This window comes from Callorhinus ursinus, unplaced genomic scaffold (assembly GCF_003265705.2).
Source record: "Callorhinus ursinus isolate GAN/ISIS: 27379988/994484 unplaced genomic scaffold, GSC_fseal_2.0 scaffold8, whole genome shotgun sequence".
Taxonomy (NCBI): domain Eukaryota; kingdom Metazoa; phylum Chordata; class Mammalia; order Carnivora; family Otariidae; genus Callorhinus; species Callorhinus ursinus.
The window spans coordinates 25,409,022-25,430,088 of NW_027397070.1; the positions used below are offsets into that span (position 1 = coordinate 25,409,022).

General features: G+C 41.4%; 2 protein-coding genes across 14 annotated transcripts in view; one reads left to right on the forward strand and one right to left on the reverse strand.

The window, feature by feature from the left end:
- The first annotated feature begins 94 nt into the window (after positions 1 to 94).
- Positions 95 to 10,673, forward strand: DMAC2L (distal membrane arm assembly component 2 like). Of its 6 annotated transcripts, none has more exons than XM_073895194.1 (5): positions 95 to 104; positions 6,964 to 7,075; positions 8,155 to 8,363; positions 8,946 to 9,117; positions 10,468 to 10,673. In XM_073895194.1, the coding sequence occupies exons 2-5, from the start codon at positions 6,969 to 6,971 to the stop codon at positions 10,580 to 10,582; spliced, it is 603 nt and encodes a 200-aa protein (XP_073751295.1). In that variant the 5' UTR covers positions 95 to 104; positions 6,964 to 6,968; the 3' UTR covers positions 10,583 to 10,673. The 6 variants fall into 6 exon arrangements, with proteins under 6 accessions (XP_073751295.1, XP_073751293.1, XP_073751296.1 ...); XM_073895192.1 differs by lacking the exon at positions 95 to 104 and adding an exon at positions 111 to 697; XM_073895195.1 differs by lacking the exon at positions 95 to 104 and adding an exon at positions 111 to 597.
- A 2,927-nt stretch (positions 10,674 to 13,600) lies between these two features.
- The window catches only part of CDKL1 (cyclin dependent kinase like 1), a 56,938-nt gene continuing 49,471 nt past the window's right edge, over positions 13,601 to 21,067 (reverse strand). For 5 of the 8 annotated variants that reach the window (XM_073895185.1, XM_025870089.2, XM_073895186.1 and 2 more), the window contains exons 7-10: positions 20,410 to 20,492; positions 17,560 to 17,616; positions 15,588 to 15,743; positions 13,601 to 13,963 (exon numbers count right to left, since the gene is read on the reverse strand). In XM_073895185.1, the coding sequence (XP_073751286.1) occupies positions 13,856 to 13,963; positions 15,588 to 15,743; positions 17,560 to 17,616; positions 20,410 to 20,492 (404 nt within the window). In that variant the 3' untranslated portion in view covers positions 13,601 to 13,855. Of the gene's footprint in view, positions 13,964 to 15,587; positions 15,744 to 17,559; positions 17,617 to 20,357; positions 20,493 to 21,067 lie in introns of those variants that run through there. The other 3 variants (XM_073895190.1, XM_073895189.1, XM_073895191.1) reach the window with 3 other exon arrangements.

Genomic DNA, 21,067 nt, shown 5'->3' on the forward strand with positions numbered 1-21,067 from the left:
AGTGGCGCCAGTGGCCAATGGACGCGCGCGGCGGAGGGCGAAGGGCAGGCCGGCGGCGCCGTAGACGCGGGGCACGCTCGCTCCCTCCCTCTCCCTCGGGTGCTGTGAGTAGAGGAGCTAGGCCTTGAGCGAGGCGGGGTTAGGGTGGTGGTTACGCTCTGCCCTTTTCCTTCTCCTACTGCTGGGCTGACTGAAAAGCTGGCCTGGCGAGTCTTCACCGCCCAGCGTCGTCTGGGCTTTGGGAGAAAGTCGGGGCGTGACGGGGTGAAAAGTCTCCTTTGGGCGGGCCCAGCGGCCTGCCTGCCTCCCGCTCGGCACGGCCCCGGCCAGTTGGAGGCCGGTTGCTGGCCACGGGCGGGCTCCTTCTCTCCCCCCGCCTCCAGGCCGAGTGCCCACTGAGGGGCGCTGCCTGTCCAGCCCTAGCCCTAGCTCCAGACGGAGGCTCTTTGTCATGGCAACGCCTGGCAGCCTGCGGTCTTCTGGACTTGTTTTTGTGGGGCTCCTGGCGGTGTCCTTTCTCGGTGCTGTAGATACGGAGCGCCTGGAAGAACCAGACGGCTCGGTCTCTGCCATCATTTAGCAGTCCGCTACCTTATCGTAAATACTGGGTCGAGATACGGTTTTAAATATGCTGTGCGGGGCTGGGTACAGCGACTCACCAGTACAGGTGACTTCACCCCGTTTCCTTATCTGTAAGGTGAGGGAGGTGGGCTGTGTAATCCCTAAAAAGTTACGTGATTCGCTGTGAGCCGTGGCAGTCCCACACCTGTACTCTGTGCCTGATGGCAGTTCTTAATTTTTAGGGTCAGAACAGCTGAACAGAACAAAAGCAGAATGTTAAAAACTTTATTGCTGGGAGGACTTTGTTTGAACTTGGTTCCAGCCATTAGTCTGGTGGCTTGGAGAAGTCATTTCGTCTCTTCGCCTCAGATTCTCCTCTGTGAACTAGGAGTGAGAGCCGTGTCCCTGTCATAGGGCTGTTGTGTGGAGTACACGAGATAAGGCTCGTGGGTGTTTAGCACAGTGAAGTACAGTTGACCCTTGAAGAGCAAAGGTTTGAACTACTCTGGTCCACTTAGAGGCGGATATTTTTCAATAAATACAGTACAGTACTGTAAGTGTATTTTCTTAGGATTTTCTTAACATTTTTTTTCTCTAGTTTACTTTGTTATAAGAATACAGTATATGGGGCGCCTGAGTGGCTTAGGTGGTTAAGCATCTGCCTTCAGCTTAGGTCATGATCCCAGGGGCCTGGGATGAGACCCACATCGGGCTCCTTGCTCAGGGAAGACTCTGCTTCTCCCTTTCTCTCTCCCTCTGCCTCTTCCTCTGACTCATGCTAATGTTCTCTCTCTCTCTCTCTCTCTCTCTCTCTCTCTCTCTCTCAAATAAATGAAATCTTTAAAAAAAAAGAATGCAGTATATAATACATATAACATGCAAAATACGTGTTAACTGTGTTATCAAACAGGCAGTTAAATTTGAGGGGTCAGAACTTATATGCAGATTTCAACATCTGGGGGGATCGTTGCTCAACTATCAACTGACTGGATAAATTACTGCTTTTATTATGTATACATGATTGTACTTCTTGGACAGTTGACTATTTGTGAAAACAATGTAGAATGTTACTTTTTCCTTCACAAATGAAAAAAATAAGATGGTTATTTGTTAAACTTTTTGTTTTGAGATAATTGTAGAGTCTCATACAGCTTTAAGGAACAGTGGAGATCCTGTGTACCCTTTACCCATTCTTCCCCAATGCTAACATCTTGCAAAAATATAGTACAGTATCATAACCAGGAAATTGACATTGATACATTCTGTTGATCTTATTCAGATTTCCTCATTTTTACATTTGTGTGTGTATTTGGTTCTATGTAGGTTTTTTTTTAAGATTTTATTTTTTTTATTTGACAGCACAAGCAGGGGGAATGGCAGAGGGAGAGGGAGAAGCAGGCTCCCCACTGAGCAGGAAGCCCTGGGGGGGGGGGGCTCGATCCCAGGACCCTTGGATCATGACCTGAGCCGAAGGCAGACACTTAACCGACTGAGCCACCCAGGCGCCCCAGTTCTATGTAGTTTTTATCACATGTGTAGATTGTTGTGTCACCACCCCAGTCAAGCTACAACACCCTTCCATCACCACCAGGGATTCCTCCCAGGGCCCTTTTAACTATACTTCATTCCTGCAGGGCACCCCTTCCCCAATCTGTTCTCCTTTTCTAAAGTTTTGTCATTTCAAGAATGTTCTATAAACAGAATTACAAAGTATGTAATTTTTTGGAATTAGCTTTTTTTCACTCGGCATAATCCCTTGAAATCCATCCAAATTGTTGTATGTATCAAAGGTTTATTCCTTATGGCTGAGTAGTAGTTCATGGTATGGATGTACCACAATAGGTTTAACCATTCACCCACTGAAGGACATCTCAGTTGTTCTAGTTTTTAGCTATTTGGAATAAAGCTGCTGTGAACATCAGTGTACTGCTTGTTGTGTGAACCTGTTTTTGTTTCTGTGGGATAAATACCTAAGAGTCCAGTTGCTGGGTCATACATACGATAAGCACATGTTTAGTTTTGTAAAAAATTGCCAAACTGTTTTCCAAAGTGGCTGTACCTTTATACATTACCACCAGCAGTGTTTGAGTGATCTGGTGTCTCCTCATCACCAGCAATTGGTGTTGTCACTATTTTTTATTTTAGCCATGCTGATAGGTATGTAGTGGGGATGGTTGTTTTTTAGTTTGCACAGGATGTAGTCTATTTGTTACTAGGTTAAATACAGAATTATACATTTCTATGATCTGTGGTCAGACTTTCATGGGCCACTTGAACCCAAAGTAGTGACTTATTTACCATGTGATTTTGAGTACATGCTCCTTAGTTTAGCAAGGTGAAAGAACTCACAGTTCACCTGCTCTTTGCATAAAATTTTTTTCTTCTTATCCTCTCCCCTAGGTTTGTACATTAGTTTCAATTAAGTAATTTCAAATCAAGAGCCCACCTTACATTGATTCATACACCCCATAATGTCTTTGGTATGACATCTATATTCATGACACCACCCTCAGTTGAGAATTTGTGTTCATCTATCATCTGTGTCAGAACCTATAAGGTGTTACTTCAATGAGCCCCATGTGATGTTGGCCTAGGAATGGCTTTGGGGAACTTTGCTTCCAATTCCTAATGAATTCTTGAGTTCCATTTCGTTAGACTTTATACACCTCAGAAATAAGAATTGGCGTCACTGATTTGCAGTGAGGTGGGGCTGTAGGTTGGGGGGAGATCTCCCCAATTCCAATACCACCCCATCCCTACAAATTTTATTTACCCTCAAGAACTAGTTCCTTAGTTCAGTCTTTTGAACCACTTAGTTTGAATAGCCCAGCTAAGTAAAAACAGAACTTCCACTTAAAAAAAAAAAACTTACTGTTTTTATGCAAACAGGGGAACTCTCAACCAAACCTACTCAGAAACATTTTGTGTATATCTTACTTTGAATTAAAACATTAGAGATCTGGCCTTCTTGAAGTTACAGGCATAATTGCAATTTTTAGAATCATGTGCTCTAAGCCAGATTCTGATAGTAAGAAGGAACTTTTTAAAGTGGTTTTAGTTTCTGAATTATTTATTGCAGCAATAATTTAGTAGTGGCTATTTTCTTTAACTTGCTGTTAACTTTTTTTTTTCAATCATTAGAGCTAAATTCACCAACTCACCGCTAGAGGTCTCCTCTTTCCTTATAGAAAACTCCCCGAGGTAGCTGCTTGAATTCATCTGCAATTTCTAAAATCAATTAGCACAGGCACAGTTGAAAATGTAAAAACCTACCAATTTTTTTATCTTTATTGCCAAGTAAAATTTTTATAGTCATGTTTAAATTATTTTAAATATAACATCTAATATTTTTAGAGGTCATAGTGGGTGTAAATTTAATCTTTCCTGTAAGCTGAATTATAAGGTGAACCAAAATGAATCAAGTGAAAGTACTCAATTTTCACAGACCACTCTAATTTACCTGCTTAATAACAGTCTCTCTGGTTTTACCTTTCTCTATGGAAATATACTAACCATTGAAGATTACTAATTAGCAAATAAACTCTTGCATTAGGGGGATGGGAATGTGCTAGGTGCTAAGAAAAATAGCAATGACTAAGATGTGATCCTTGCTGTCCTTTTTGCTCTGCATACTTTTCTTTTTTTCTGCCTAACTCAAAACCCTTAATTATCCTTTAAGACCCATCTCAAAAGACACCTCTAGTGTGAAGCCCTCTCTTCACTCCTCTCGGCTCTCACAGAACTTGTTCATACCTCTATTAAGATATATTGCATATTACTTACTTGTTTTTATGTTGTCTGTCTTCATTAGACTATACATTCTGTGAGGACAAGGAACCTTGTCTTTCTGTGTCTCTGTTGTTTTTGTAATCTTACGATTGTATCTCTGGCAGTAGGTATAGCAGACATTCAATTAATACTTATTGAGTGAATGAATGAATGGATGGATGGAGATGGCATTTGAATGAGGTCTCGAGGTTGGGTAAGATTTCCACAGACAGGATGGGGATGTGGGGCGGGGAGGGACAGTAAATAGGACAGCCTGAGTTGAAGCTGGAAAGCCCAGATAAATGAGATTGGCAGCCAGTCGAGTTACCAAAGGTGGGCACAGGTGGAGAGAGCTGTAACAAAAAGCGAGGAAGGGCTGAAAACAAGAGAGTGATAGCAGGGGGTAGGTTGCAGGAATGAAGGCAGATGATAGTAGAAGAGAGATGAAGAGGAGCGCCTGGGTGGCTCAGTTGGTTAAGCGATTGCCTCCCGCTCAGGTTATGATCCCAGGATCCTGGGATTGAGCCCCGCATCGGGCTCCCTGCTCAGCGGGGTGCCTGCTTCTCCCTCTGCCTGCCGCTCCCCCTGCTTGTGTGCTCTCTCTCTCTCTGTGTCAAATAAATAAAATCTTAGATGAAGAGGGGAGATGATCCCAGGTTCTGTCCTCAGATCTCATCTCTCACTGTTCTAGAACCTCAACATCTTCAGTCACTTCTTGGCTCTAAGGCCTCTTTCTAGTCTTCTTTTTCCCCAGTTCTAGTACCATCCAGGACTGAGGAAAAAGCCCTGGACTGGAAGGAGGGAGAACTAGGTTCACGTTTCAGTGCTGCCACCAATTAGCCATGAGCGAGTCCTTTTAAATGTATGCATTTATTAATACCCCACCTTGTTCCAGAAGGGATTTAGGGTGTCAGCAAGTTTCTTAATATCAGGGCTTCAGTTTCCTCATCTGTAGATGGTCTAGGTAGTCTAAATTCATTCCAGTTCTCCCATTTTGTAACTCTGATTCTAATGATTTGTTGGTTATCTCCACTTAGAAGTTCTGCTAACACTTCATATTTAGAATATGAAAAACTGGGGATGGAGGTGAGGGAAACCTACAACCTGTCCTCCTGACATTAACATGTGGCATCACCATCCAACCAGTGACCTGGGACCAAAACTTAGTGTCCTCTTCAACTATTCTGGCCCTTGTCTCAGCATCTCACTGAGCCATGTGGAATCCACCCTGTAATGTCATTCCCATTCTTCCCCCACTTGGTCCTTTCCCATGGCCACATGTAGTTGAAGCCCTTGTTAGCTGTCTCTCTGTTCTGTTCTGTTGACCCTCAATCTTGATGCTGTTGTCCAAGTAATATTCTGAAGCATAGCTCTAACAATGCCAGTGCTCCTTGCTTAAACTTCAGTGACCCAACTGCCTGCAGCAGACAGTCCAAATTCCCTTGCTGGTCATGTGAGACCCTTCCTGATGTGACTGTGCAAATTGTCTGCCTCCTCTTCTAAAGGATCCCCATGTACTCACCAAACTGAACTACAACATGCCTTAAACGTTTCTGCCTCAGCTAATCACTTGACGTACCTTCTCCCGTTGAAATCCTGGTCCGTTCTTATTTTAACTCTTTGAGGAATCTTTCAGGTTGTATCATTTATTTTAACTACCTGGTAACTTGTTTTAGCTCACTCCACCCTGCATTCAGTTTTCAGCAGCTCAAAGGCAGAAACCACATTTCATTTATCTTTGTTTTCCCCCAACATAGCACACTACTAGAGAAACTTGAGCTGAAATAAATCAGATTGAGACTCAGTTCAGAAATCACTTTCTCAACTCATGGTTATAAATTTTTACAGCTGAAAATCTGAGCAAATCACCTTCTTTTACAAGTGAGAAAACCTAGGGTCAGCGAGGTGAAGTTACTTGCCCAGTCTTTCCTAGCTGCGGCTTGCACAGTTCTTCGCACTGTTTTGGTGATAGTACTTGCAGCCTTGGCATAGAGAGGTCTGTTTTCATGTCTCCTCTCCCTCCCTGGCTATAAGCATCTTTTTTTTTTTTTAAGATTTTATTTATTTATTTGAGAGAGAATGAGATAGAGAGCATGAGAGGGGAGAGGGTCAGAGGGAGAAGCAGACTCCCTGCTGAGCAGGGAGCCTGTTGCAGGACTCGATCCTGGGACTCCAGGATCATGACCTGAGCCGAAGGCAGTCACTTAACCAACTGAGCCACCCAGGCATCTTAACGTTAACACACTGCTCCTAGGTGATTTCAGTTTGTCGTTTTGCTACTGGAAATGTAGACTGGGAGCAGAGCTGGTTTCAGCAAATGAGTGGGTGCACTGCCTGGATGGACATCTGCTGGCAACACGGTGGGCAGACTCCAATTGAGGGGTGAAGAGTGAAACTTAACATCAAGGGTGGAAGGAACCTTAGCGACCATCCAGTCCAGCCCCTCTTTTCTGCTGCAAAGAAACCAAGAAACGGAGACAGGAGTGACTTGCTCAAAAACTTTGAGTGGCAAATGACTTACCAGCTTTATTGGCACAAGAGCATTGACTTTGAAATTGTAAAGTAAGTTACTGGATGTATGGGACTCAGATTGCCAGCTAATGATCTAATATGGATACTGTTTTGTGTGTCTAGATCAAATGATGCTGTTTGGAAAAATTTCCCAGCAGTTGTGTGGCTTAAAGAAACTCCCATGGTCATGTGACTGCAGAAACTTCTGGGGCTGGTTGAATGCAGTATTTAATAAGTAAGTTACTTTAACTGAAGTGAAGAAACATGGGGATTATTACAGCTAGATGAGTTCCCAGTAGCTAATTTAGTTATTTATTGTATTTCAAATGCTTTTTTGTATAGTGTGTGCAATAGGATCCTAATTTTGTTTAAAAACAAATAAAACATACACACAGACATTGAATAAAGACCAGAAAAATAGATTACAAAATATTAACTGACTACGTTGTAGGATTTCAATGATTTTTCTTATTTGTCCTTTTGATGCTTTTCAAGTTTTCTAAAATGAAAATATATTATTTTTGTAACCAGAAAAGCTCAGCAAATGTAATTTTAGAATATACTATGGCTTGGGGCACCTGGGTGGCTCAGTTGGTTAAGCGTCTGCCTTTGGCTCAGGTCATGATCCCAGGGTCCTGGGATCGAGTCCCGCATCGGGCTCCCTGCTCCTTGGGAGCCTGCTTCTCCCTCTGCCTCTCTCTCTCTCTCTCATGAATAAATAAAATCTTAAAAAAAAAAAAGAATATACTATGGCTTAAGGGATATAGTTAGCCTTTGAATACTACCAAGGTGACTCAAGTTTTTCAAAAAGTGGGTGGCATACTTAGAAATACCATTTTGAAACTAATGAAACTAATCTTGTTGCTTAATACAGCATTAACATGACTAATTAGAGAGAAGGGTATATGTAGAAATTAATAAGTATCACTTAATGAGATTAATTTGAACATAGATTCAAAATTATTCCCTTTTATATTTTTTCATTAATAAAAACAATAACCAAGTATAGTCATTCACTCAATACATGGTTACTGAGTCAAGCACAGTGCTACATATGAATCAATGAAGACTCATGCCTGCCTGATAAACTCATATAAAAATAATAGGCCTTGACTGAGTTCACTTGGAAACAAAAACAAGGGAGCAGGAAGAGCCATCGTATGTTTTTTTTACTGGATCTTCCTAATATACTTCTCTCCCTCCTCAGTCATTTGAAAGGAAAAGTTGTTGAAGTACTGTATTTATGCTGATGACTAAAGTTAAGCAGCTAGTGAATATACTAAAATCGAACCGCTTTTGTTCTCTTGCCAACAGAGTGGATTATGAACGCATCAAGGATGTGGGACCTGATAGGGCAGCATCTGAGTGGCTGCTGCGCTGTGGGGCCACGGTGCGCTACCATGGCCAGGAGAGGTGGCAGAAGGACTACAACCACCTCCCAACTGGACCTCTGGACAAATATAAGATTCAGGCAATTGATGCCACCGACTCTTGTATCATGAGAATTGGATTTGATCACCTGGGTAACTACCCTGTCATTTGCTTATGGGAAATGTAGGTGATTTGCAATGACATTTTGTTGCAGGTGACTCACTGTTATAGTCATAGGTGTGTTCCTTTTTGCCCTTTCCAGTACCATCCAGTCTTTATTCCTGTGATTGTTTAAAATTAAATAGAGGTTACAAACGCCTTCTTCTCCTTTCTCCCTTCACTAAGCTTGTCTCTACATGCCTTTATTTTGTGCTTATTGGTTTAAAATTCAAGGCCTTGTTTATCAAACTATCTTTGTCAAATTTCCATCGTTTGAGAAACTCTTAATAATGTAAGAATGATCATTCCCATACATTTTCTGCTTGCGTGGGCATTTCTTTCCTCTAGTACTTGGGCATCTGATTACAGAATAGTCCTGTCCATCAGTACAACCTGTATAGTGAATACCTTGTATGGTTATTAGGGTAACTCATCATCCAAGTCTTCCGGGGACTAAGAGGTTTCCCAGGACATAGGATTTTCAATCCTAAAACCAGAATAGTCCTGGCTGAACTAGGACAGTTGGTTATCTTAATGGTAAAGCAGGTTCTTAAAATGTACCTTTTATCTCCCAGAGGGCCTACAGCATGTTGAAAAAATAAGACTATGCAAGTGTCATTATATTGAGGATGACTGTTTGGAGAGACTTGGTAAACTTGAAAATTTACAAAAAAGCATATTGGAAATGGAAATAATTTCATGTGGGAATATCACAGACAGAGGCATCATTGCTTTATATCACTTAAGGTAGGTGGTCAGTGTCAAAATGGAAACTTGATAATTAGGTTAAAATGAATAATTAGAATTTAAATTAAAAAGAATTTTTTTAAGTAAACTCTATCCATAGTGTGGGGCTCGAACGCTCAACTCTGAGATGAAGAGTTGGATGCTGTATCAACTGAGCCAGCCCAGTGCCCTGAATAATTAGAATTTAAAACAGTTGAGGGGCACCTGGGTGGCTCAGTCTAAGCATCTGCCTTTAGGTCATGATCCCAGGGTCCTGGGATTGAGCCCCACATCGGGATCCCTGCTCCAGTGGGAAGCCTGCTTCTCCCTCTCCCACTCCCCCTGCTTGTGTCCCCTCTCTTGCTGTGTCTCTCTGTCAAATAAATAAAATCTTTCAAAAAATAAATAAAACAGTTGAGAGGTGGCACCCTTTTTTAATTTGGAAAAAATACATAAAATGACTTAACTTTCATCTGTAATACTTTCAAACAGTTAAAATTATCAACCTTAATACATTGTTTTATTGCATTTCTTAGGGGACATCTCTTTTAAAAAGTATTTACTTAATAAATATTTATATTTGGTTGCTGCACTACCATGGCCAGGAGAGGTGGTAGAAGGACTACAACCAACTTATTATTAATTATAATAATTATTTGTTAATAATTAAGGCACCTAGCATGGTGCCTGCTCCAGTAAGCGGCCAGTGCATTTGCTATTATGCTTCCTCTCCATCTTTTAAAGCATTTTTTCCCCATGTTCTGACAGTAACCTCAGTATCACAGGAAGTTTAAGCAATTTTATTTTTTTTTTAGTAATTTCTATACCCAGTGTGGGGTTCGAACCCACGACCTCAAAATCAAGAGTTGCATGCTCTTCTGACTAAGCCAGCCAGGCATTCTCCACTTTTTTTATTTCTTTTTAGTAGAGAAACTTTAAACATTGGAACCAAAAGTAGTAGATTGTCTCTTACATTAGTTGAGGCTTTGAGACTTCATCTTTTAATGAAGTTCCTTTAAGAACTTCCCCAATTTTTTTCCCTTTCTAGATTAAGATTCGTATTACGTATTTCACATGCAAAGGAGTTCTATGCTATAATACATCTGTAGTATTTGGAAAGATTCAGCTAGAATTATTGATGTAATTCAGAACAACTAAACTTCCCAAGGTTTGGCTTAGTTCCTAGCATGAATTTCATTTAAAGTCGCATTCTTAAAATTGCTGTTCTAAAAGTCATTTTGAAAGTATAGTATAGTGTGATATAAGTGCATTCTGTGTCATTTTTTCTAAAAGCCTTTAATGGAGTTTAATTTTAATGCTGTAAGAGTAAAGGCCAACTGTGGTAAATTTTTTTTCCTTCTTTTTTTGCAGAAACCTCAAGTATTTGTTCTTAAGTGATCTTCCTGGAGTAAGAGAAAAAGAAAACCTTATCCAAACCTTTAAGACAGCACTGCCTTCTCTGGAACTAAAGTTAGACTTGAAGTAAAATAATAATATTCGATAGGTGTCTTATTTCAATATACAGTATCATTTGAAATTGTTGACCCTAAACAGCAATAAATATTATATAATCAACAGACCTTAAGGATGTCATATCATGACATTTCAGAAGCAGAGTCCATCATGTAGAGAATATTCAGATGACTCAGTCTATGCACATTAAATCATTTTAAGAAAAATGGAAACCAGGTAGCAGTTTAATTCGAATATAGTCCTCATTTTATATATCTATGTAGATAACTCTTGATGTAGATAATGACAGAGTTCTTTAAAGTGATTTAGGGGCGCCTGGGTGGCTTAGTCGGTCCAGCATTTGCCTTCGGCTCAGGTCGTGGTCCCAGGGTCCTGGGATTGAGCCCCTCATCAGGCTCCCTGCTCAGCTGGGAGCCTGCTTCTCTCTCTGCCTCTCCCCATGCTTGTGCTCTCTCTCTGTCAAATAAAATATTTGAAAAATATATTTTAAAAAACTAAAAAAAATTAAGTGATTTAAATGTGCAACAGATATTCTTTATTGTACTTTATCAGTAATTTATAGGACTGTTACCTTTTACTGTAAAGTTACTGAAGCATGCTACTATAAATATACAATGAGAAACTGAAAGCTAAATTTCAGATTCATTGGTGGAGCCAATCATAAAAGGCGGTCAGTTGTTGTTGAGGCATTCATATTGCTTCCCAGGATTTGCATGCATTTCTCATGATCCTATGTTCCTGTGTTCTTTATAATATACACCTTTCTCTGGCTAATTTGTCTATTTTGTAAGCTTAGTCGAGGGTTTTATTAAAACTAGACATAAATACTTGGCTGAATTCAAATGGTTTTGCTGACTGCAATAAAACAGAAGAAATGATCATGAAGACCAGCACAATTATACTTATTTTTGCTTAAAATATTGCTTTAAATAGAAAATTTTAACATGTCAGTTAGAAGCTAATTTTTATTCCCCCACACATCTTGGATACTGCTTCCTACGGGCTCAGGGGACAGCAAAAAGAAGTGCAAAAAAAAAAAAAAAGGTATAAGCGCAAAATTCAGTTTATATCTAGAGAGCAGTGACAAAGAATATCACATATGGATAAAAACAGATCTTTATTTTGACCTTGAAATGGCCCTGGTTTTATTACTGTTAATTATATGCCAACTTGTTTGTAGATTTCTGTATGTTTGGTTTGAACATTATGCTCTTAACTATAACCTTGACTAGAAATAATTTTAAAATAAACACTGTATGATGCAGCATTTGGGTAGAAAAATGAATTTTAGTTGTGTTTAGAAGCCAGCTTATGTAAATAGCACATGCCATAATTGATATACTATCTACAAATAAAATTGCCACTGTCAATTATAAAATCAGAACACAGTAAATTAAAAAAAAAAAAGACTAAGATGTAGAACAGTCTCGTGAAACGGTGAATCCATGCTGAACGAAGGATTACAGATGTGGTTAAATTAAGCATTGGTACACATTTAATAGAACTCATTAGAAAAAATGAACGCTTCCATCTCAAATTTGATTATTGTGTGGTGAGGCAATGGATTCACTACAATTTAGTCTAGAACTACTTTTGTATTCTGAATGGTTTTCTATAAAACTACTGAATGAATTAGGCAGTTACAGTCATCTGCCTCGTCAAGTGCATTGTTTTGGGTTAAAAAGGAAAACAGAAAATGTCAACAGAAGTGGGATGACCTTCCTTGTCATTTGAATCAAAGCCACGTGAGAAGAATTAGATACTGCTGGGACTAGTATTTAACCCCTGTCAGCTCTTCGCCAGAAGCTACATACATCCCGGAGCCTCAGGGTATCATTCAACTGGCTGGAGGAGCGAAAATTAGTGAACAGACGCCCAAATTTGGTGAATTTACTTAGCAGTAAGTGAATAAAGTCAAATGCTGTCATGAAGGAAGTTACCAGAGCACAGAAGGAAGGTTTTGAAGAGACAGTAAAATAAAATTTCAAAGAGCATGGCTGGGAACCACTGAGGAAGAAGCAGCAGAACATCAACCGAAACTGGCAGTGGATGTGAGCTTCATCTTGCCCTTGTGTTCAGGGACGAGAATGAGAAAGCGTTTGGAACAGGAGCGGCAGGCCAAGTCAAAACTAATTATATGTCATCCTTTGAAGTATCACGAGACAAAGCTAGGAGTCCTCAGTATCATTTTGGACTCCTTTCTTAGTAGTTACCAGTTCTTAGCATAGTATATGTACACACACACGTGTTTAGGTATTTATATACACACATACATACATACAGTATCAAAAGGCATTTCAGGGACAATCTCAGTTTACAACCTAATGTCTTTCATGGTCTGAGTAAAAACCCACAAGCAATTTCTTCCAAAACCCAGATCATTACAGATAGTCCTGCCTGTAGATCTGTCTCCAAGTCTGAGGCGGAGCTGGAGAGAATGAACTAATTACTTTCAGGCTGATAGGCTCTGTTCCCGTGAAGCCTGTAGGTCTTGTTCTACTCCTTGATTCAAGCCTTGGTCAGCTGCCAGACTTCACACCATGGTTTGCAAGGGGAACTGGGTCACCTGGGGAGGGGTTATGTAAACCCATCTTGCCTGCAAAAATGACTTAAGGTGCAGCCTTTACTAAAGGGAAAGACAAAAGTATATGTAAGAAATGTCTACAAACATTAAATATGCAAGTCATGCTGTTACAATAATCCATGATTTTAAGTATTTTGAACAACTTAAATATACTAAAAATGTTTTAAAATATGAAAATCTAGAGAGAGCAAGGAGGAAATAGAATTGTAACATTTTGATTTCAGGAACTAAAACTCTTCCTAAATATGATGTTGAGACAGTCTGAAAAGGCAGGGGATAGGACTCAAGGCAAAAGCTCTGCAAGAAATACATACGGGTATTTTGTAATCATTTTTCACTTGTTGCATATGGTACAATAGAAGCATAAATACATTTCTAATTTTGCCAGAGATAGGGGTAGTAAGTACAGTTTTTATTTCTGTCCTTTAGCTTAGCTACTTAGATACAACAAAAATGCAAGTGAAAACCCAAACAAGTGTTTCCTTTCCATTCTGATCACCATCGTGAAGCCTGGAAGGCTGCCTCTGGAATTTCCCTTTATGTTCTGCCAGGTGGCCTCCCCCCTTCTCCGCCCCCCGCCCCGTTTGTTACTTATGTTTTCTCCTGATGTTCTTTCAACATCATGATTGTTTTCAAGCAAATGTATACATTTCATTTTCTCCAAATTATTAACTCCTTTTTCATCATCCATCTCCAAGCTCCTTAAATGTTTGGAAATTGGCAGTTCAGTTTCTTCATATTCCAGTAGTACTTCTTATTATCCAAAGCTGGAAGGAAGCCGCTGCTGGTCAGCTGAGGTAGGCCCTGCAACTACAAATACAAAACACAGAATGCGGTTCAATGCTGTGTGCTCTTTTCATTATTGAGTACATAGCCCAAAAGAGGTAAGTAAGTCAATTTTTCAGCCCAGAAATACTTTTTCTGCACAGAATCCAGGACCTGAGGGCAAAATGTTTAAATTTGTTCCTTTTTCCTTTTAAAGATTTATATTAAAAAGCAAAACATGCACATTCAAGAAAATTTAGAGAATATGAAAAAGAAAAATTGACATGTTAGCATTATTGGGAAAAAAAACCATAGATTTACAGGAGGTAAGAACTTGCTAGGGCCTCAGGGATCATTTAAGCCAAAGCTTGTCTTGCCAGCAAAGAAAACTGACGTCTGGAGCACTTAAGTGATTTGCCCCCTTACACCTTAGTTCAAAAGGCAAAACGACTCCCTTCATGCCCCCAGAAAATGTTTGAATTTATTGTCAATATCAAATGAAAGGAGAACATACAAAAAATATATATTTTGTACTACATGGCCTTAGGTATTTGCAAAGTGGTTACTTTTTAATACTTCAAACAGTTGAATCCTTCAGAACCTATATGTAATACATCAATTAGTGGGTTCCCCTATTCTTTCAAGTAGAAATATTCCCATCAAAGACCCTTTACTCTTGAATACAAAGGAACAGCAAGCTAAGTGGTAACTCTGGGGGCAGGGGCGGTTGTCTATTCCAGCCTGTTTTGTTACCTGGGTCATATATGACAGAGAATAAAATAAAGCTTTCTTAATTTTGTGACTCTGGTCTATCTCAGGACCCTGCAGTTTATGCTGTACCTGTTCCTAATGGATTGTCCATCCTCTTCTCTCCTCCAAACCTCACATACACCACCCAGATGCCATTCAGCACACTGGGCAGCAGAGGCTGCCAGGGGAAAGACTAGGGCATAATAATTTACAGATTAAGGCCTCCCTGAGCAGATCCAGAAGGGACCAGGAGTAGCCAGCTCATCTTAGTTGTGGTTCTAACTATAGTCCATTCTAAATTACTAGAGTTTTTGGCTTACAACAAGTCGCTTAATGTAAGGCTACTATGCCCACTTCAGTCATGTTCTTCACGGGCTCCCAGTGTGCAGCTGGGATGCTGTTCTGATAAAATAAGCTGTTCGGCTTATAACACTGAGAGCATGCACCACCGAATCTATCCTAGCCAACTCTGATGATTAAAGGATGCGAGGGGAAAACGGTTCCATTTTTGGATAAACCTGGAATGTCAGTCAATACTGAAAGTAAACATGATGACAGAGAGCTGCCTGGGATCAACTGGATTTTATTCTCCAGAGCACAAAAAGCAGGCTCCGGAGGGCTCAGCCCTGCGCGCATGCACGACGCCATCCAGGGCTGCTTTGCAGCAGCAGGGAAGGAACTGCAGGGAAGGACACCTGCAGGATGCAGGTAGAAGGGGCCCTGGGACGCAGACGTGTCTGGTGCCCTGGCTGAGAGATCATAGGACCTTTCTCCTCATGCTGGAATGAGGGTGCTGGAGCTGCAAGCCGCAACTACCACCTCCAGTCGGAGATGCAGATTCTCTGCACCAGGTGGCAGGCATGAGATCATTTGAAAGTGCGACCCTGGATGCTTCCCTAAAAGAGCGCGCCATGTTTACCCCAGGCAGGTGCTTTCGGCTCTGTCTTAGGGTCTTCCTTATCGGTCGGTCAAGCTCTTTGGCCGAAGCCCCCATTTCTCTGATGCTGTCAAAATACGGATGCTGTAACAGCTGTTCACATGTCAGTCTCTCAGCAGGATTCATGTGGAGACAGCCCTACAAGAACAGAAGAAGTCCCCATTCTTACTTCTTTAAAATTGTGTTAACTTATTAAGATCTTTTTTTCTTGGGCGCCTGGGTGGCTCAGTTGGTTAAGCGACTGCCTTCGGCTCAGGTCATGATCCTGGAGTCCCGGGATCGAGTCCCGCATCAGGCTCCTTGCTCAGCAGGGAGTCTGCTTCTGCCTCTGACCCTCTCCCCTCTTGTGCTCTCTCTCATATTCTCTCTCTCTCAAATAAATAAATAAAATCTTTAAAAAAAAAAAAGATCTTTTTTCTTTCTTCTTTGATGGATCAAACCCTTCAGCTGGGAACAGGAAGGGGGAAACGTAGCAAAAATGTGCCAATCGTGATTTTAGTTCCTTCCACAATTATTCCTAAATGGATAACCACATAATAAGTAAATAGTCTCTAGAAATAGTAACAAAAAAATCATTGTCTTCGCTTTATTCTGTCGAGGAGGCAGCTGGTGCTCTGCCCTGAGGGAGTAGGGTACGATTTTTGAGTTCGCCTCAGTATCCAACTGGAATAATCCACTTAACCAGTTTGGTCCCTTGTATATACCTTTAAAAAATTAAGGTTTTTATTTAAAAAATAATGCCTACAAGTGGTAAAAACAAAATTCATACAGAATATAGCCAAGTCTCCTCACCACTCTAGTTCTTCCATTCCCCCTTCCAGATTCAGCTTCTTTTTCTCTGGTATATTTTTCCAGAAATAGTCTAAGCATCACAGCATACATACGCATGCTTGGAAGGAGAGGCATAATATACATGCCTTTGTATTACATCATTCTTAACTATTTGCTTTAAGTAGGCCATCCGGCTCATACTTGGATAGATTAAATCTCACAATTATATACCCCAAGGAACTGTCTCAATTTTTTTATTATATCACAAATGCAGGGCACCTGGGTGGCTCAGATGGTTAAGCATCTGCCTTCAGCTCAGGTCATGATCCCAGAGTCCTGGGATCGAGTCCCATATCAGGCTCCCTGCTCCTTGGGAGCCTGCTTCTCCCTCTGCCCCTCTCTCTCTCTCTCTCTCTCTCTCTGTCTCTCATGAATAAATAAAATCTTTAAAAAATAAAATAAAATGTTTAAAAAAAAACAAACAAACAAAAAAAACAAATGCATCGGTAAATGTATTAAACACTTTGAAATGGGTGGGGCATGGACTGTAACTTGCAAATGTTTTACTTGGTACCTGATTTTACATAAGGGCTATATATTTCTGAAAATCAAAGTTTTAAAATCAAAACCTACTTCAAATATACTGGGGGGGGGCATCTCTTTCTGCCCACAGATCCTATATCCGTGCTTTAATAAAACCACCCTTTTGCACCAAAACAAAACAAAACAAACAAAGAATATACTAGGGGGTTGGCTATTTAAATGGATCCTATGGTACAACCCCCTCGCGTCCCTTCCCTCCTTGGGAGCTTTGTAGTTATCACTTTGCTATGGCTCAATAAACCTTGCTTTGCTGCCCCAATATAATCAACCAACCAATCAATCAATCAAACCTATGGCCCAACATTTTTTGAAGAAAAGGATCCCTCTGTAAGACAAGTACTATCCCTCTGAAATGTCTATTTTCTGTAAACTTAGATTTCAAATACAAAATACTGGGTTTATTTCAAGTGAAAAACACCTACAGACGTTTTCATTGTAATTGAATGGGAATAAAAATTGAAGTATTTATACTTCTCAAAGGAGAAGGAGACTTCTAAAAGGAGCACTTTTCCATTCATGAACTGACATAAATCATTCAGACTCCCCAGTGACAACAGTCTGTTAGAAACTTTGATTTTACCTTTAAGAGCCGTAGGGCAGGATAAGAGATGTTTGGAAATTTTAATTCCAGTGGTTCCTGTTTTAAAAAGAAGAAAAGAAAAGGGGGTTTTATTTACAGTATGTGTTCAAAGATAAGGTGACCTCAGATGGCATGTCTTCCGAGTGAGAGAACCATCTTCCTGGCACCTTTCTGGCCTCCTCCACCCTCTGCCCACCGACCTCCCAGCTGAAACAACCTCCTTGTGCCTGTTTCACAAGCTCCTTCTCTCTCCACCTCCAAACTTCTTTTCCAAATTTTCCTCCTCACCACTCCCTTCACTTCCCGAAGAGCTGACGCAGGTCGCACATTATGAGGGAACATTAATTAATGAGAGGAAAAAAAAACCCACTTGTGAGGCAACTGTTATTACTTTTCTTCTGCCTCAATTTATATCACTTGCCTTTCCTCAGAATAATTTTTGGCATTTATATTGGCATTTAAAAGAGGCCCCAGTTTTTGCATTTATTGACAGTTATATAAAGGAAGCTTCAAAATAGATTTTTTTTTTTTCCTACCTAGGTGAACAGATGCTTCTAGGTTTTTCTGGAATAAACATTGTTTTCTCCTCCCACAAGAGCCTGCTGTTTCCCTGTTCATCCTACTGTTTTTAAAGAGTCTCCGGAGCAGACATTCATCAATCTCCCTTTGGCCATATAAGGCTATTTCGCTGCAGTCACATGCTAGAGACAATCAGGAATAACAAGCGCTATAAAGCAGGAGGAATGCTGAATGTCAGGCGGACAGACAGGCCTGTTAAAGAGAGAGACCACTAACAGAGGCTAATTAAGGAGGGCAGCTGAGAGCAGGGAACGTCTAAAGAGATGGCAGTTGTGAGCCCGAGGCTGGAGTGACTGGCCAGCCTCATTTAATGAAATACGATTCTGGGTGCTGTGCACAGAGTTATTTTGCACAGGGAATCAGCCCCCAAACCACCAAATTCCCAGTGTGCACTTAACTAATCACTGATAGGGTAAGAGATTAGAGCCTCAGTTGTGGAGTTCCCTAAGATCACCAGGAAAAAAAAAAAATCCTACAGCAGATTTGTATTAGAACCTTGAATGTAGCCTTCCCCCCCCACCCCCCACTTATCTTCAATATTTCTCTTGCTATTTCTGCGTGTTAAATCTGAGCACTGCTGGGGACTGACTGACAGGACATTGATGACACTGAGCTCTGCTGTCTCAGCAACAAGGCCTGGGCTGAGGCTGGCCAGTTGCTGCGACAGGAGGGCCCATCCTGCCTGCTGGGTCCCCAGCGCCAGAAGCCCGCAGGGAGACTGACCAGCAGAGGGACTCCGGCACAGATGTGTTCCCACCCACCCCCCCTTGGGCAGCCCCCGCACTGCGTCTTCCTGTGTTTCTGTCAACAGGAAATCCCCTGCAGGCCCGCCTCTGGGAAACCTTGGGAAGCTTTTTACATTTATGAAGCCTGGGTTATTTCCCGAGTCTTCACTGGCAGACAAGTGAGCAGGAAATCACTAAGTGATATTTAGTGTGGAATTGGGAATGTCCAGGTCACAAGGGAGCCCGCTGGGTCACCTCCCATATGCCAGGTGTCATTCCTGTCTCTCTGTCCCAGCACGCTCCCAGCATGACCCACTTTTCCTATTCCTAGCAGTGCAAGGGCAGGAGGCAGTGGGGAAGGGGAAAGCCTCCAACTGTGGGACAAGCCAAGAGGTTGAGCTCAAATGGAACTTGACAGAACTTCCATCTGGAAACTGAACAATCAGAGCCTTAGTTTCAGTTTTTGAAAGTGCCTTCCTTAGACAACAGAAACTCATGATTTCACAACCCTTAACTGTGCTCTGAAATGTTTTTAATTATAATGCAGATTCATTTGAGGACATTCAAAAAATATTAAAAAAACCATAAAGAAAGAAGTCATACCACCACAGAGATACCACTGTTAATATTTTGGTATATACCCTTGCAACCGTTTATTTCACAAACGTAAAAAGCTTTGCATGATTTTCCAGAAGTTGTCACGTTATTTTATATTTATATATGTAAGTATATGTATAGATGAATTGTGTATTTATTAAACATGTATTAAAATTTTGCCAAACTATATATACTGTTTTATAACCTTTCTTTTTCATTTAGCAGTACATTATGGACTTTTTCTCAGGTGAATACATAATACATCTATTTTTACTGGCTCTCTGGTATTTCTATTGTAAGGATATACCATAACTTATTTAATGAATCCCCTACTGATGGAACACTAAAGGAAACAATTTCTAGTAAAGAATGCTACATATTATGCCCCTGTCTACTGGTTTCACTGCAAAAAATTCTTGAAAGTGGGTTAAGACTATGCACATTTCAAATGTTTGAGTTTTAAAAAATGAGTATTTTCTCTACACTGGCCATAGAGGACAGATACCAGAATGAGGCTGGCCAAGCAAGCCCCTCCGTGGTTCCTGCCACGGCCTGGGCACTAAGAGTACAGCAGGGGCCTGGGCGATGCTGGACATTCCTGGCTACGTCATCGTGTGACCTATGCCTATTGCTTCAGCTGCTGAACATGAGGAAGAACAGGTGAGGTTAAGGCAGGCAGCTCGGCGTCCCCGTCCAACATGCTGGCTAGCTCTCAGCGACTGCTGACTTCTCACTGAGGGCCAGGGTCTGCCCGCCAATTTGCCCCACTTTTCTTTTTCACGTTGAGACTCACCTTCCCGTGCAGAGGGGGCTACGGGGCTCGGGCAGCTGAGTAACTACCAAAATCCTGTCAGCCTGCAACTCCCCATGTAAAGAGAAGGATCACCACGTACACACCTGGTAACCTTAGCCCTGACGTGCAGAGATCTTTCCAAATCGGGTCACTCACCATATCTTCAGGGTCTGGAATTTTCACCCCACTGAAGTACTGATTCGTGCTAAATATTTGTTGGTGCCTAGGAATGAGATCTCCTTTGGACAAGAAGAAAGGCGGGTAAAATGAGATTGGTTAGCAAGCACTGACCTCTGGCTTCTCCCCATCCGTGCTGTGTCTGTGCCCACAACCAAGGAAGGCTGTCATCTGCTCTTTCGGTCAGAGGGAGCATTGAGGCAACCCTCCACAGCTTGTACTGAGACCTCGGGGGCCGAAGCACTGTGTCAGGTGTACAGGAGGCCTGCACGGGTCCTGAAGGCTACGAGCAACTGTGCCTCAAGGGCTCACGGTGTACTGGAGGAACCCAAACAGCTCAGAAGCGCGCACACACACACATAAAATAATGCCTTTTTAAAAAATAGCCTAAGTGCAACAAGTACAAGGCAAAATCCTATTCATTGAATTCTGATGGGTCAATATAAAAGTGTATTGGCTTAGCGCTTAGAATAGTGCCTGTCAATAAGTATTTGAGGAAAGAAGTGGGGAAAGAGGAAGAGAGGAAGGAAGAGGGATGAAAGGAGAGAAGGAAGGAGAAGGATGGGAGGGAGGGATGGAGGAAGGGAGGGAGGGAGGAAGGAGGGAGGGAGGAAGGATGGAGGGAGGGAGGGAGGGA